General features: G+C 40.1%; 1 protein-coding gene across 1 annotated transcript in view; it reads right to left on the bottom strand.

Moving 5' to 3' along the window:
* The window catches only part of dock4b (dedicator of cytokinesis 4b), an 87,467-nt gene that overhangs the window by 14,022 nt on the left and 58,305 nt on the right, over positions 1-15,140 (bottom strand). The window contains exons 26-44 of the mRNA XM_082168345.1: positions 14,858-14,956; positions 14,674-14,768; positions 14,347-14,422; positions 14,158-14,258; positions 13,761-13,819; positions 13,541-13,689; positions 13,359-13,444; positions 12,477-12,572; positions 11,149-11,209; positions 10,673-10,766; positions 9,576-9,724; positions 8,934-9,020; positions 8,488-8,592; positions 8,247-8,388; positions 6,416-6,582; positions 4,899-4,985; positions 3,729-3,905; positions 819-902; positions 60-179 (exon numbers count right to left, since the gene is read on the bottom strand). Coding sequence (XP_082024471.1) covers positions 60-179; positions 819-902; positions 3,729-3,905; positions 4,899-4,985; positions 6,416-6,582; positions 8,247-8,388; positions 8,488-8,592; positions 8,934-9,020; positions 9,576-9,724; positions 10,673-10,766; positions 11,149-11,209; positions 12,477-12,572; positions 13,359-13,444; positions 13,541-13,689; positions 13,761-13,819; positions 14,158-14,258; positions 14,347-14,422; positions 14,674-14,768; positions 14,858-14,956 — 2,034 coding nt within the window. The remainder of the gene's footprint in view (positions 1-59; positions 180-818; positions 903-3,728; positions 3,906-4,898; positions 4,986-6,415; positions 6,583-8,246; positions 8,389-8,487; positions 8,593-8,933; positions 9,021-9,575; positions 9,725-10,672; positions 10,767-11,148; positions 11,210-12,476; positions 12,573-13,358; positions 13,445-13,540; positions 13,690-13,760; positions 13,820-14,157; positions 14,259-14,346; positions 14,423-14,673; positions 14,769-14,857; positions 14,957-15,140) is intronic.

Below are 15,140 nucleotides of genomic sequence, written 5' to 3'. Positions count from 1 at the left end.
GAAAGATGAGCGCACAAGGAACGGCTTGGGAATCCGACTGTAGGAACTCTGATTTGTACCTGTATGCCGAGGCTGGATTTCATGAGATGAAACTGATCCACCAGTTTCTTGTGCAGGGGCCGCATGTCCTGAGGTACAAACTTCTCATGCACTGTCAAACCAAACTCCAGTATGTGAGCCTGATGGAGAAACGATGAGCCTTTAAAAGACAATAGTACTCACAATGCATTTAACCTCCGTAATGTGACGCATTTCAGTAAAACAGAATATTTTGTGCTGAATAATGTAGGGAGGAGACTTGATTTTATCTATTATTGGCTAATATTTTTTCCCTGCCCATGCACTTGGGGTTTAAACATCAGCAGGACAGTAAAAGTCGCTACATTTTGATTGAAAACTATACAAATATTTTATGTTATTTAAAATACTGACGAATCAAGAGCAATGAGATGAAAGACATTTATTAAAGAAGCAAATAGCATCCATTATTCTTACATGTTGTCTTTAAAACTGCTTGCTTCATAATTAAATGATCAGCAAAATATTTTTCCCCCTTCAGTCTTTAAAAGTTCACTTTCATGCTTGTAACTGGCTTATATCCATGGTTACTGTCTAGACATCAGCATCATGTGCTCGGCTCTGGAGAGTTTCTGGTTACTAAGCAGCACGAGCATGTAGGGAAGAAGTGAGACCTACAGAAACCGAGCTTGTGTAGAACGTAACGGCTTAATGCCAAACATGAGTGGAGAAATGATGACAATGAAACATAAATCTGTGTGAAATCTGGTGTAGATTAGATTTGGTTTCTTCAAACAAACCTGCTCGAACATGAGCTCTCGGAGACGACCAATTTTGTCTCCATCTTCGGGGTGATTCATGATGTAGTCCTTCACGAAGAACGCCTGTGAGAAACACAAAATTGCGCTGTTTAACCATAATGCATTGTGCCTCACCAGCCTCCACATATTTTGTGGTGTGAGTTACATTTACCTTCAGCAAACAATATCATGCATAGTTTCACCGATTAGTCAAATTATAACTTGATTAACTTTCTGTTTTTCAGTTAAATGGGGGATGATGAGATACAACCAAATAAAGTGCAAAAATATGAGCTTATAAAAACATGCATGTCTTCAGATCTTCTAAGGAAAAGGGGGAAGGAGATAGAACAGACGGTGTATCTGTGTCCGATCTGTTCCAAGGACGATGTGCTGGTATCTCCAAAGAGACAGTGGGAGAGCAGAAGCTTTAGGAGGGAAACTCTCAGACTTCAAAGATTCCACCATGCAGATTTTCCCATTGCCCTGAACATGACATTTGCCCTTAAGGCCAGGCGAACGCTACCGGCAGATGCACAATTTAATTGCAGATGCACGCTATGCCTGCCGATCACTGAAGGAGTTCACGCTGACAGTGATTTTTAGCGACAAAGGGACCAGCATATTTGAGTTATGGGATCTTTTAAGAAACGTCTGTGAGTTTTTAGGAAGGAAATGAAATAAGGAAATGAAGGAAAATGTTTTTTTTAATTAAAAGGCTTACAAAAGCCAGGCATACACAGTATGATTTTTGATGTTGTACGAGCTTGCAGGCGATTTTTCTTTCTCTGGAGAAATGGCCTGTCGCCTATTGCCAAATCATACACAATCAGAACAGAGGCTGGAAAGCTAAGCCTGTTCTATTATGGCCCTTGGTCTTGGAATGATGTGCAGACCAAACTCAAACTACAAACCCTCATCTCTTTAAATTATTTTAAATATAGAATAAAGGAGTTGGTCACTGCTAATTGCAGTTGTTTTGCCAATTCTACTACCACTTAACTCCTTATTAAACCTATGATTTAATAATGTTGTCTCTGTGATCAGTATTATGTAGGGTATTATGTAATACCTAAATGTTTGTGCTGCTGTGCTGTGTTTCGGTGTTGTAAAACATCTTGTTGTGGAGACTTGTTTTGTTGTGTTTTCTGTTGTATCAAATGATGATGTTGTTATTGGTTTTTATCGTGGCTTGTTATCTGTTTAATTCTGCTATCCGACCCTGTTCTTGACTAGGTCTCACTTGTAAAAGAGGTTTTAACCTCAATGTGACTTTCCTAGTTAAATAAAGGTTTAAAAAAAAAATATTAAAAAAATCACATACGCTAGATCAATGACTATTATTACAGCCCATGTGGCTGCAACCACAACGTGCGCATACACACACAAATACACATCCGAAGCTAAAGCAGCAATATTGAAAGTGCCAGTCTCCGTGTTTAGCGCGAAAGCTCACGCAATTGTAACCAGCCGTACTCTACCCGCTCTGAGCAGGATTCGAACCGACATCTCTGGAGTGGGAGGCGGGCATGCTAACAAGGACACTAAAGACCGCAGCCTCAGTCGCTAAGGCACCTCTTGAGGCCAGAGGAGTGAGGTTTACACGCACAGCACTTACTGGCCTACATTACACTCACCCCCCCCCTAAACCTCGCTCCCATCCGGGTCACAGCACCAACTGTAACCGCTCCTACTCGACCCGCTCTGAGAGGGATTCGAACCATGGTCTCCGGCGCGGGAGGCGGGCACGCTAACAAGGACACTAAAGACCCAGCCTTTAGCGTCAGTTGCTAGTGTGCCTCTTGAGACCAGAGGAGTGAGGTTTGCACCAACAGCACTTACTGGCCTACGTTACACGATTGCCGCCGGCTTGCCATGCACAGCGTCCGAAATCGCACAGTGTACGCCCGCAACAACACAAAATGTAAAAAAAATTCTTTCTAAACTTAACACAGACCAAACGCTACGAGAAGATTTAATTGTGGCTGCCTGCTATGCCTGCAGATCGCCAGTAGACGAAAACCTCAGGAGCAATTACAGGTGTACTTGTGAATTGTTTTTGCGATAATTTAAGGAATGGAATATACATACCTCTGCCTTACTAAAACAAATATTTCCTTGAGCTTCTAAAGAAGAAGCTGATGTCAAGAAAGTTTTAAAAAACCGGTAGGGGATTAAGAGCTAGATCTTGTAATTGAGAGGAATTTTAGAGTGGAATTTCTTTGAGGGCTGACCTTAAAGTGCAGAAACGCAAGCAAATATTAATGCCAACAGCTGGAACGCTCAATAAACAACTAATTGGTAATTCTGTCATGTTTGCGATCCAAATAAATGAACTGCTGCTCATCCCATGACCCTTCGCCTCAGGACACTCGGCGAGGGCAGTATCTGAACAGCCTACATGAAAAGAATTTAACACAAATGTACTTTTTGGAACATGTACAAACAGAAAACCTTGCATGTATACAGTCGACCATCTTCTTTATAGCTGCTCTCCAAGTCTATCAAGGTAAAAGCTGCAGTGACACTAAAGCAAGGTTGCTATGCAACAAGCATTCATACAATTTGGAAAGATCTGTTGTATTCGCACAGCATATGACTTCTTTGAGATTATATAGATTTTTTTTCCAGGGTTTCACAAGGGGAATTATTCTTTTTTCAATGCTGCTGTTTCTGTAGTTATGGCTAAGATATTTCCTTTCGGACAAGCTAAACTCTTAAGGTATTCCAGAATTCCCTTCGGCCATCTGAAGGCTCTGTGTTCTCTGACAGAGGAAACCGAGAGACAACCTTGAGAGAGTGGGTATACATATTTTAAAACATGAGGTGATCTTGCATCGGTGGGGATATGGTATACATATAATATACAGTGAATTAGTGCCATATAACCAAAATTACAAGAAAACAAACCTCCTGGTAGCGAGCGAGACCTCCGTTGACAGCTGCGTCGATGACTCCGTTGAGACACATGGTCAAGGGGTTGATGTTCTGCATCTGCCGTGTTTGACACTGCGTAATCAACGTCCGCAACTGCAGGTTCTTGTTCTCGATGACCTCAATAGCATTCTCTAGCGGACTCACCTCCACCTGTGGCCAAAAAAACCCCAGGGAAGTTCACCAACAAGCCAAGACACAATGGTTGAAAAAAACATTCATTCAATGTTTGGAGAACTTTGGAAGAGCAACACATTTATTTTGTACGGCTGAAACATACTCTGCTCAAGCATGGGAGTGTAAAAGCTTCTAGTTAAAAAAATTATTGCGATTTTTATTTTATTTATTTTTTAAGTAATATGCAGAACCAATTTTTTCATTGGCTTTTTTACACACTACCGTTCAAAAGTAACATATATTTTTTTTTTATATATCCACCAGTATACAATATATCAAAAGAAACAACAGAGCCTCCGCTTTAAACAAAAAATGGTACTATACGGTTATCAGGACCACAGGATGGCCTACCCCTTAACCCCACCCCTAAACCTACCCGTCACTGGGGTTAAGACCAATCAGGGATGACTATACGGGACTTAAAGACACACGTGTGGTCCGGATAACCGTATAGTTCCCAAAAAATATATATATTTTATTCTAGCTTCATGCATTCTTTTTTATCAAAACTTAAATGTGGGTAAGTGTCATAAAAAATTATGCATTTTTATTATGATGCAGATTATTATTATTATAAATTAGTAGAAGTAGTAGTGCCATGAGTCATTTTGTGATCTGATTAAATATGTTTATTTTGTAATACATTAAGTTAAGGTTCTGCTTAGTGACCCACCAAATGGTGTCATTTATTGGTAGAACCATTAATGAATTAAGTTCAAAAGTGTGAATATTGATAAAAAAATTTCAGTCAAACAATGAATAGTCTATGTCTACTTTGAAGGTAACTCTATCAGCTCCCCAGTGTATTGAGTTTTTCTACCAAGAACACACAATAAGTACATACTACAAGACCACACACACACAATCCATTGGCTAAGCATTTGAGTATTTGCTAGAGTTTGTCTCTGACTTAAAGCAGTGAGTGTGAGAAACATACAAAAGGAAAAGTTTAATGGGAGATATCCTTACCAGTTCCTTCCTCTCCACTTCAAACCAGCGGGAGATGCCTGGGAGACTCTGAACAAGCGTTAATGTCGTTCTTTCTACCCACAGGCTCTGAAATTCAAAAGCAAACGCTCATTGACACACATCAGAGTTCAAACCCGTCAGAGAAAGTCCAAGAGATCCCATAAGGCAAGAACCACAACAACATATTCCAAGGAATGAGTGACTTTCCTCCTTCAGTATGTATAATACATATCATTTAATCTACACTTTAAACAGCTCATTCTCAGGAACATAGTCTGCTTATCAACCCAGACTGCTCCACATATTAAATTTCACATTCATAAATTCATTTCCAATCCAGCACAGCCTGAGAATTAACCTGAGCTGGCGCATGTATAACGGAGGAAGCTCTGTAAGAACTTCAGATGCTTGATTGTGATATTCAAAACCACCTCAGTCCAATATAATCGTATCATCTGGATAGCGTCTCAGCCGAAGTTTACCTCTAAATTAGATTTTCAGACATTATTACTAAGCGGTAAGTGGACCGGGGTGGTGAGTACCCCCGGTGTCTCTGAAAATATAATATCTGGCAGGCTAAACAGTTTATTTCAAACACGGTAACCACCGGAGGTCGGGGGAAATCTAACCCTGCGGTGGATCGAATCCACGGCGAGGCTGTGATTGTCTGGGCTGAATATATTGAGTGAGAGGGGAAGGGAAATGATATTTGGAAGGAGCGGGTCTCTCAGCTCCTAAAACTTTAATTAGCCTCTCTGGACCGAGGGTGTGAATAATGCAGCATGTGAGAGAACACCTGAGCTCTACACACACACACACACAATGGCCGCCAGACGCTAGAAGTGAAGGAATGAATTCACAAGAGAGAAGAAGAAGAGTGAAACGCAAGAGATGAGAACAAAAAGAAGGAATAGTCCGCCCCAGAATGAAAAACTCGCACATTATTTACTCACCCTCATGACTTTCTACTACCATCCACACATTTTTAATGTAATGGTCATTTTTGCTCGTGCATTTACAATGAACGTAGACAGAAACATTTATGCTTCAAATGGATGGCACCATAAAAGTGGTTCAAATGACGATTTGTGCACTAAATTACAAACATTAAAAAGTCAAAAAACAGCTTTGTGTAAGAATCAGATGGAAATTTAAGTTGTTATTCACTGAAACTATTTGCAAGCGGCCCAGATTTCCTTGGTACATTCATAAGAGTTAAAAAAACAAAAAAACAGGTATTAATGAATGAACAAATCAGAATGATACAGTTCTTGAGTTCAACTCTCTGATTCATCAGTTTGCTGCAGTTCACTAGAGGGCAGTTTATCACACAAAGCTCTTATATGACTTCAGAACAAGCTTTATTAAGCATTAATGGAAACTGCATGGAAAACAGCAACCAGCACATTCTTCAAAACGTCTCCTTTTGTGTTCCACAGCAGAAAGACAGCCATACAGATTTATAATGATATAAAGGTTAATAAATGATGAAAGAACTAAGTGATGACAGAACTCACCTTAAACTCGTTCTCTTTGTCTTTGGTGCCCTTGTGAAACGGCCGGTCGTAGCGAAACCTCCAGATGTGGTTGACCTTATAGAAGCTCTTGATGTTGTCGGGAACGCCGTCCCGCTGCAGGACGTCCTGGCTGTCTGGGATTGGTGTGACAGCATAGATTTGCAGATCTGCATGAAGGTTGGTCAAGGAACAAGCAACGTGTCGTTTGAACACAAACACATTTGAATCACATTACTGTAATGATATGATATATGATATATGATGTTTGATTTGAGATGATAATACTGTATAACTTAAATGAAACAGACTTTGCTGTGGTATCACCTATTTCACACCCAGTCCAAATGCAGACAGTACAGTAGGAAATCATCCTCCACAAATGTTTAAATATCCAACATCTTGTGCCTTACAGACATGAGGTCTCATCAGCACATAAATATGAATCAAACAGGCCAGACGTCAAAGAAGGCCAATGATTAATCGCTGGCTTGGATAACAAAACGCTGTGCTCATGTAGTTTGACCGGCCCTGTCTGCTCTAATTGTGCTGAAGAGGACGTCACATATTCACTGAGCGCCTGGCCTACAGGTACATGTCTCATCAACTGAGCAAACGCTCTCCTGTGACCCGCCGTCTCTACGCCTGATGTGTGTTCTGGGGATCGATTTTCAGCCACGTGGACGTGTTTTTAAAGTGGGTAAGCTCTGGCCTTGTGCTTGTTCTGAAAATCCTCGTTGTAATGCTTTCACTCCGACACTATTAAGGCACTGTATTATAGAAAATAGCATATTGAAAACCACTTTTGTGTATAGAAAAGTGGTTACTACGCTGAATTTTTAATTTTATACATTTTTAATAGTTATGGTTTAGTGTGCTATTAAAGGGATACTCCACCGTTTTTTCATATTAAACTTAACTAAGACGAGTTGATACATACCTCTCTCATCTCAGTAGGTGCACTTAATCGCTCTGGCGCGCGGTGACACTTTGATAGCACTTAGCTTAGCCCAGTATATTCAATGGTATCTAACAGCAATGAATTTAGAAGTGACCACTTCTAATAGCACTTTTGGGAATACTAAAAAGTGTATTCCGCCATACATTATAGTTATCCTTTTTAAACCGCTTAGAAAAGCGCCACGTTTTATTTTGTGTCACCATACTTGGTCGTATAACTACTTGTGTAACTGTTTTTAAATAGGGAAAACGTTGATGTGTTTGGTCACTTCTAAATTAATTGCTGTTAGATACCATTGAATATACTGGGCTAAGCTAAGTGCTATCAAAGTGTCACCGCGCGCCAGAGCGATTAAGTGCACGCACTGAGATGAGAGAGGTATGTATCAACTTGTTTTAGTTAAGGGAATAACATAGTTTAATATGAAAAAACGGTGGAGTATCCCTTTACGAATTATTACAAACAACCTCATCATGAAATCTATTTTACACAAGTTAGGGTGTCACATTTGGATCCAAATGCTAATTTAATTCACCCCAAATTTTCTGCATAAACTGCCTAAATCATCAGGATTCTGCCAGATTTACTGAATGGAAACAGTTTGTGCACACTAAAGTGTAATACTTTGTGTTAGGGGATTGTTCAAATTCGTAACTCTAAGTATGTGCAATAGTAATAATGGTGACAAATGCATGCATACCGCTAATAGTAAAATGAGTAAATCAGTTAGTAAGGGCAAATGGATGTGACTAATGAGGAATTAGGACAATATCTATACAATACAAGAGAGCAAATGTAAGCCTAGAGGTGTAAGACTCTTTGGCATGCTAGTGTGTGAGTGATTGGGAAAGACAAGAGATATCTGGAGGATACACTGGGCTTCAGCCTGGTAGATGGTCTGGTCAGGCTGGTTGGCGTGTTGCATTGCGATGGCATGAGGGAACTCATTGAGCATGCGCTGCTGGAACGCCTCCAGACGCTCGTAGTCATGACCACGGCACACAAACTCCTTATTCTGTACAACACACGTTCTGGTTAATACTGACACCAAGTGGACTTCAGAGTTACTGACAGTGACGTCTAATATACTGCAGGGTGTCAGGGTGACACGTACCCGTAGAAAGAAGGGGAATTTCTTCCCGTAGAAGCCCACTCTGAAGAACTCTGGCTCCAGCCGCTGTTGGTCCATTATTTTATCGTAAAATGAAGCTTCCATCATCTGTGATTTGAAATCATATTATTTGCAACAATTACACTTACATGTAAATATCTGGATTTTAAGTTAAAAGAGACATATTCTACACATTTTTAGCATTTAATCAACTGAAAGTGGAAGTTTCTTGCACTAAAAAATTTATTAAATTAATTGTGGATGATTTTCTCAGAAAATTTGAATTGAAAAAAAGTTTGTTGTACCTTTAAGAGTTATGCAAATAACCTAAAGTTGCCAACTGACATGTAAATGTGCGCTGTCTTGTGTTAACGAGACTGCTTTTCATGATATAACCCCTTTAAAAACTGTCAAAGAACTGTCATATCACATAAAGAGTTGTAACTCACCCTCATTTTGCTGAGGTTTCTGTAATCGTAGTAGGATTCGTACTGGTCCGCTAACTCTCTGCACAGGATGATGCCATTCTCCCAACACTGAGGGGGTAGAGAGGTGTACTTTAATTCACATGCAGTTTGATAATTCAACAGTAGGAGTCACTAGAGCATCATCAACACTTTGAGGACTGAGGACATAGTCAAATATCAAAGATTTGGAGGGATCAAATGTAAAAGTACACATATATATATGTGTACTTTTAAATGTGATGATGCAATGTCTTTTGTATTAATTAATGCTTTTAACTGCGACATATATCGTCTAAAAAACTGTCCATGTCATCTGTCAAATATCCATGTATTCTCTGAGGCATTTCGTTTCTTAAGTGGATTCGTTTCAGTCCCAATGCCATCTAAATCCACCAGTACAACAGATGGCTCCAGCCATGAGGAGAGCAGACAACAAACGCACTGATTTGTATTCTCATCAAGTGAGTAAGTGATTGAGGTACCACTTAGTCAAAAAGGATAACTACTCGGTACACAATCACCCTTGATAATTTGATAGTGGGCTGAGAGGAGCCACGTGAGGAGAAACCAAAGGGGCCTGGAAACGTGAAACAAAAACAGGGGGAGACAGCAGAAAATTCAGACCTTTCCACGGTCGAAGTTCTGGATGATGGTGAGATGCAGGTACTCCTTCCTCTGCCACTCGCTCTGCATAGGGTAACTCAGAAACTCCCGCAGTGGTCTCTCGGACCATTCCAGCAGCTCGTCGTACAGCAGAAGTGTATACGAGGCCTCTGCACACACAGAAATACATCATGAAAATATATCCGATAACCGTAGCCTCAAACTACAGGGCTCCACACTAACATTTGAGAGCAGTGGCACCGGTGCCATCAAGTTCTACAGATGGAAGCGCTCAGGTGAGTGAGTTGTTAATCACAGAGGCAATTTAATCATAAATGACTATTGTTTTGCATTAATAAGTGCAGTTACTAATAATATTAAGTTAATTTCTTAGAAAATAAATAGTAAAGCACTGAGTTTAAGTTGAGATGCAGATAAAAAAATGTAACAACAACATTTTAATATTCTACTCTTATTAAATGTACCATTGTTGTTCTTTAGTATCATACTGCTCTTCAGTGATAATAAAAGGAGTGCTCTTTACTTGCTTTCTGTGTAATTCTTTGCAATTTGAAGTTCTTGTTCTTGACTTTTCATTCTTCAGTACAAAAGGTGTCAAACTTTGACAAAAATGTATTTCTTGATGATTTGTTTTATTATAGGGATTTAATCATTTCTAAATATAAATTAAAAGCAAAACATGCGGGGGGTGTTGGGGGGGGGGGGGGGGGGGGCTATTAGGGAGTGGAAATGGCTCCATAAACCAGTCAATAAGTGCCCCTCTGCTGCCATCTACTGGTTATAGTGGTAATTTATTAATTTATTAATTAATAAATAATAAAAAATAAAAAAATCCAAATATTTGATTTCTATGGTTTATAATTGTCTATTATTGCTTCGAGCTGATAAACGATCCACGCAGCACAGCTCAAACGAGTAGCACATTTTTGTTACGCTTTCATTTCGTTTGTCATTTGATGTTTCTCATATGCATCAGAAAAGGCAGCTCAGTTGGGCAAATTTGGTTTAGTTGCACCGGAAGGAAAATTTTTGTCTAAAACCATTTGGTCGCAGTCTGGAGCCCTGAACTACATCTAGTTCATGTCATGCTCAAGTACCTGTGTAATTCTGCGCTTTCAGATGCAGGTCATACAGCTTGTGAATGTAGCGGATGTACATTTCCTCTTTATTCAGCTCCGTTTTGTAGAAGTTCTGCAGAAAAGAGACAAAGAGTGGTGGAGTGTGGATATGAAGTGCTTTTTTCAGCACTTATTTTAAGTGTCGTTCTGGTTGCTATGAACGGATTTCATACGGCTAAACCAAGGAGACTTGGAGAAGAGAAATCACTTCAGCACTAGGTCGTCCTCAATACAGCCCTCAGCATTGAAAAGACTTTAGTGTTTCCGCCATGAATTAAAGTGATAAATCACTTCCCTTGTTAACACTCCAGCCTTGAACTAAGCACCAAACTGACACTATTCACAAAACAGACCACCAGCTTGTGTAAACCGGCAGGTACAGGGTGAATAATACTGACATGAAGTGACAAAGAATGGCATTAAAGATTATAAAAAAATTAATTAAAAAAACGTACCAGGAGACTGACTGTGCAGCCAATTTTTTTCCCATCCACTTCTCCCAACTTCATACAGTCTCTGTAAAACAATAGAAAGAGTGTAATTTTTATCTATATGCCCAAAGTAATGACTAGAATTTAATCATTTTAAACGTGGGAATAACTTTAAGTTAGGTCTAAAAAAAAATCCACAAATATAGCATTAAAGGGATACTCCACTTTTTTGGGAAATAGGCCCATTTTACAACTCCCCCAGAGTTAAACAGTTGAGTTTCACCGTTTTCGAATCCATTCAGCCGATCTCCGGGTCTGGCGATACCACTTTTAGCATAGCTTAGCATAGATCATTGAATCGGACAGGACCATTAGCATCTCTCTCAAAAAAATGACCAAAGAGTTTCGATATTTTTCCTATTTAAAACTTGACTCTTCTGTAGTTACATTGTGTACTAAGACCGACGGAAAATGTAAAGTTGCGATTTTCTAGGCTGATATGGCTAGGAACTATAGCAAAAATGTACAATCGAAGATATAGATGATGTGGGATTAATAATCTGTCTCTGAGCGTTGAGATCATAAATTGGTTGCATTTACGTCCTCGTCTAACTAGTTAACTCATTCATCCACTAAAATATAAATATTAACCAGCATGAATTAGCAATATTGCTTGGAGTATAATGAAACATTTCTCTGCTGTTCTGCACTTCAGTCCACACACACTCTGCTGTTCTCATGCACTTCTGTCCACACACACTCCGCTGTTCTGCACTTCTGTCCACACACACTCCGCTGTTCTCATGCACTTCTGTCCACACACACTCCGCTGTTCTCATGCACTTCTGTCCACACACACTCCGCTGTTCTCAAGACAGTTGAGTCTTACCGTTTTCGAATCCATTCAGCCGAACTCCGGGTCTTGTGGTACCACTTTTAGCATAGCTTAGCATATGAGTCCAGCAGGCGTAATGATATGATGCAGCGCCTGAAAATAGTCCCCAGCTCGGTAACTTCCAACATGACCGGGACTAAGTTTGTCTAACCTATTAGACCTATTTTCAGGCGCTGCATCATATCATTACGCCTGCTGGACCCATATGCTAAGCTATGCTAAAAGTGGTACCACAAGACCCGGAGTTCGGCTGAATGGATTAGATAACGGTAAGACTCAACTGTTTAACTCTGGGGGAGTTGTAAAATGAGCCTATTTCCAAAAAAAGTGGAGTATCCCTTTAAGAAGTCAATATATTTCGAGCACTGATATGCCACAAATCAATGCGCAGCATTTTGGTTTGGTCTGGCTACAGTCTCCAACTACTGTGTTTCTGTGTGCATCTGCTCCGTGTCACCTGTAGTCCAGCAGTCGCTCCATCAGCCGTGTGACCGTGGCTATGAGGGATATCCCGCTCTCTCTCCACGTCTCCCTTTCGATCTTCTTCAACAGACTGACAGAGAAAACAAACAAAGCAGACAACGAGTCATACAGATGCCCACCACATGACCCATCATGCCCTGCACGCTCTCACAGACACACAGCTGTCCCGTAGAACAGTGATTACTGATCATCTTACCTAGGATATGGACCGAACAGAGGAATTCTAGTCCAGAGCAGCATAAACAAAACAAATTCATATTAATAGATTAATGTCAACAACAGCCACTCAGACTCAGCTAGTACAGTTAGTTAGTATGGTTAGTAGAAAGCAGAAAAGTGAAAAAAAGTGTTTGATTTTCGGTTTTTACACCAATTATCATGATATGCACAAAAGTGTCCCTTCACGAACAAAAAAACAAGAGATACATCTTACATATTTTTATTCAAAGATGGAAGATTGCAGGTTGCAACTTTAAACACCACCAAAAAAACAAAACAAAAAAAAACTTACAAAAAAAACCTATATGTCCATTTTACCACCACTACCATAATCTACAATGAAATCTGACCTTATACAATGTTAAAAATGTGCATAAATTTGAATTCAGATGAGGGGGAGCAAACACTTTTTCACGGCCGCACACAAACCCAAACACACAGCCAGGAAAACCACACATGAACACAAATACAGGTTGGCCCACTCACTATCACACAGATGAGTGAGATCTGACCTGCATAAATACTTACCGTCTCATTGCTTTGCTCTAATCTAACATTTTCTCAATAAACTAAAGTTCAGCCCACAAAGGACTGCACCTGCTTATCTGTTTATTTGTGTATGTGTCCTCTCACTCACATGCTGTTGAAGAGCTCTCTGTACGTTTCATCTCCTTTTCCCTCTGACAAGAGGCTGTCCAGCTTGTCGATAAGTTTCGCCTCCACCTATTACAAATAAAAATGATGTCAAATATATTTCACATACTCTGGAGTCAGATAACTGCATGTCCTATAAGTGACCAGAAGGGGGCGCTGGGTGACCTGTTTGAAGTTGCCGCTTCTGCGCTGCTCCCAGTCCATCATGTCGTGAAAGATCGGGATCATCACGTTCCTCAGGTCCGGCTGAGGCACCAGCGTCACCTCCAGGAACGGGCCGATCATTGCTGGGATGAAGTTCAACTTGTGTTCTCCTGCAAGACAAGAAACATTCATCTCCCATTCGAGGAGGAGTAAAGCTTTCGGACAACTGGGAATGTCCTACCTAAATTCTGCCACATGCTGAAAATCTCACATCCCATCATGACACGCATGTCTCCGTACCTAAACACAAACAAAGCGCAAAATGCTGTTTAAATAAGCCGTCCTATGTCAGTTTAGTGTTCGATACATAACCGAGACATTTGTAGGCCGACTTCCTGAAGAACGTAAACACTGGAGCCACATCTGAAATCATGTACTGTCCGAGTATGTACTGCATTTGATGAAGAACCAGTATTGAAATACGCAAATAAAAATTGTAAATGAAACAAAAACTAAAAAATTCAAACCCATAATAGCCTTATAAATTCAGACATACTATTCATTTGACGTACGACTTTTGGCATACTACTGTATATAATAGAGAAGTATTAAAATTCAGAGGAGTTGCAGGCACTCACTTTTCCAGGATTTTCTTCCTCTTTGATGCAGAGAAGGTCTCGAGCTGAAGGCAGGGCTGGTTGATGAAGATAACAGACAGGCAGAAGTATGAATCCCACACCTACATGGAAACAGAGAGTTTAGAGGCTGCGCCACAGAGAAAATAGAAAATGAAAATGAATTCAAACTGAAGCGGACGGAGGACAAACCTTGTAGTCAAACTTATCACTGAGGAAGTTTTTTCTTAAAGCATCTGACAGGTAGAGCACAGTGGTGATGATAATGCTGTAAATCAAACATGATCACACATCAGATCACATTTCAATACTCTAAAAAGGGCCGTAACCACTACAGACATTGAGGGGGACAAGGCCAAATTGCCTAGACCTAGATTAGACCTAGAATTTCCTTCACTGTTCTATGTCTTTATGCTTTCTAAAAATGTTGTCCCCCCACCCCTCAACGTTCAAGACATGGTTACGACCTCGACTCTAAAAACCACCATGTAAAATTGGACGAGGAAAGAAGCATCTAACTTGTTGGTGACGAGCCTCATGACCGCCCAGTCTTTGGGGAACATCTCTGGTCTTATCAGGATCCGAAACACAGTGAAGATATGCAGGAGAAAGTCCTGAGAGAGAGAAGAAGAGGATGTTTCACATGTTTCTTAGTGAGTATTAAGAACTGATGCCAATCAGACAAAGTTGATAATTGACTCACCCGCAGGTCGTCTTTACTGGTGAACCTCTGCAGGAGTTGCTGGTAGTGTCTGTCCTTCATATGCCTCAACAGAGCCAAAAGACACGAGACAAACTCCCCCTGAAAAAAAAATACACATTCAGCATATGCTCTACATGGGAACAACAAACAAAAAAAACTTGACATATTTATACAGAAAAATCAATAAATCCGGTATTTAAAATAGCTGTATTCTATTTGAATATATTTTTTCCTGTATATAAATATATCATTTCTCCAGTCTTCTTGCACTGGCGGCCCTTCA

The sequence above is a fragment of the Leuciscus leuciscus genome (assembly GCF_965113295.1).
Source record: "Leuciscus leuciscus genome assembly, chromosome: 4".
Classification (NCBI taxonomy): Eukaryota; Metazoa; Chordata; class Actinopteri; order Cypriniformes; family Leuciscidae; genus Leuciscus; species Leuciscus leuciscus.
Note: the sequence above shows the minus strand (reverse complement) of the source record. Positions and strands in the feature narration are given on the sequence as shown.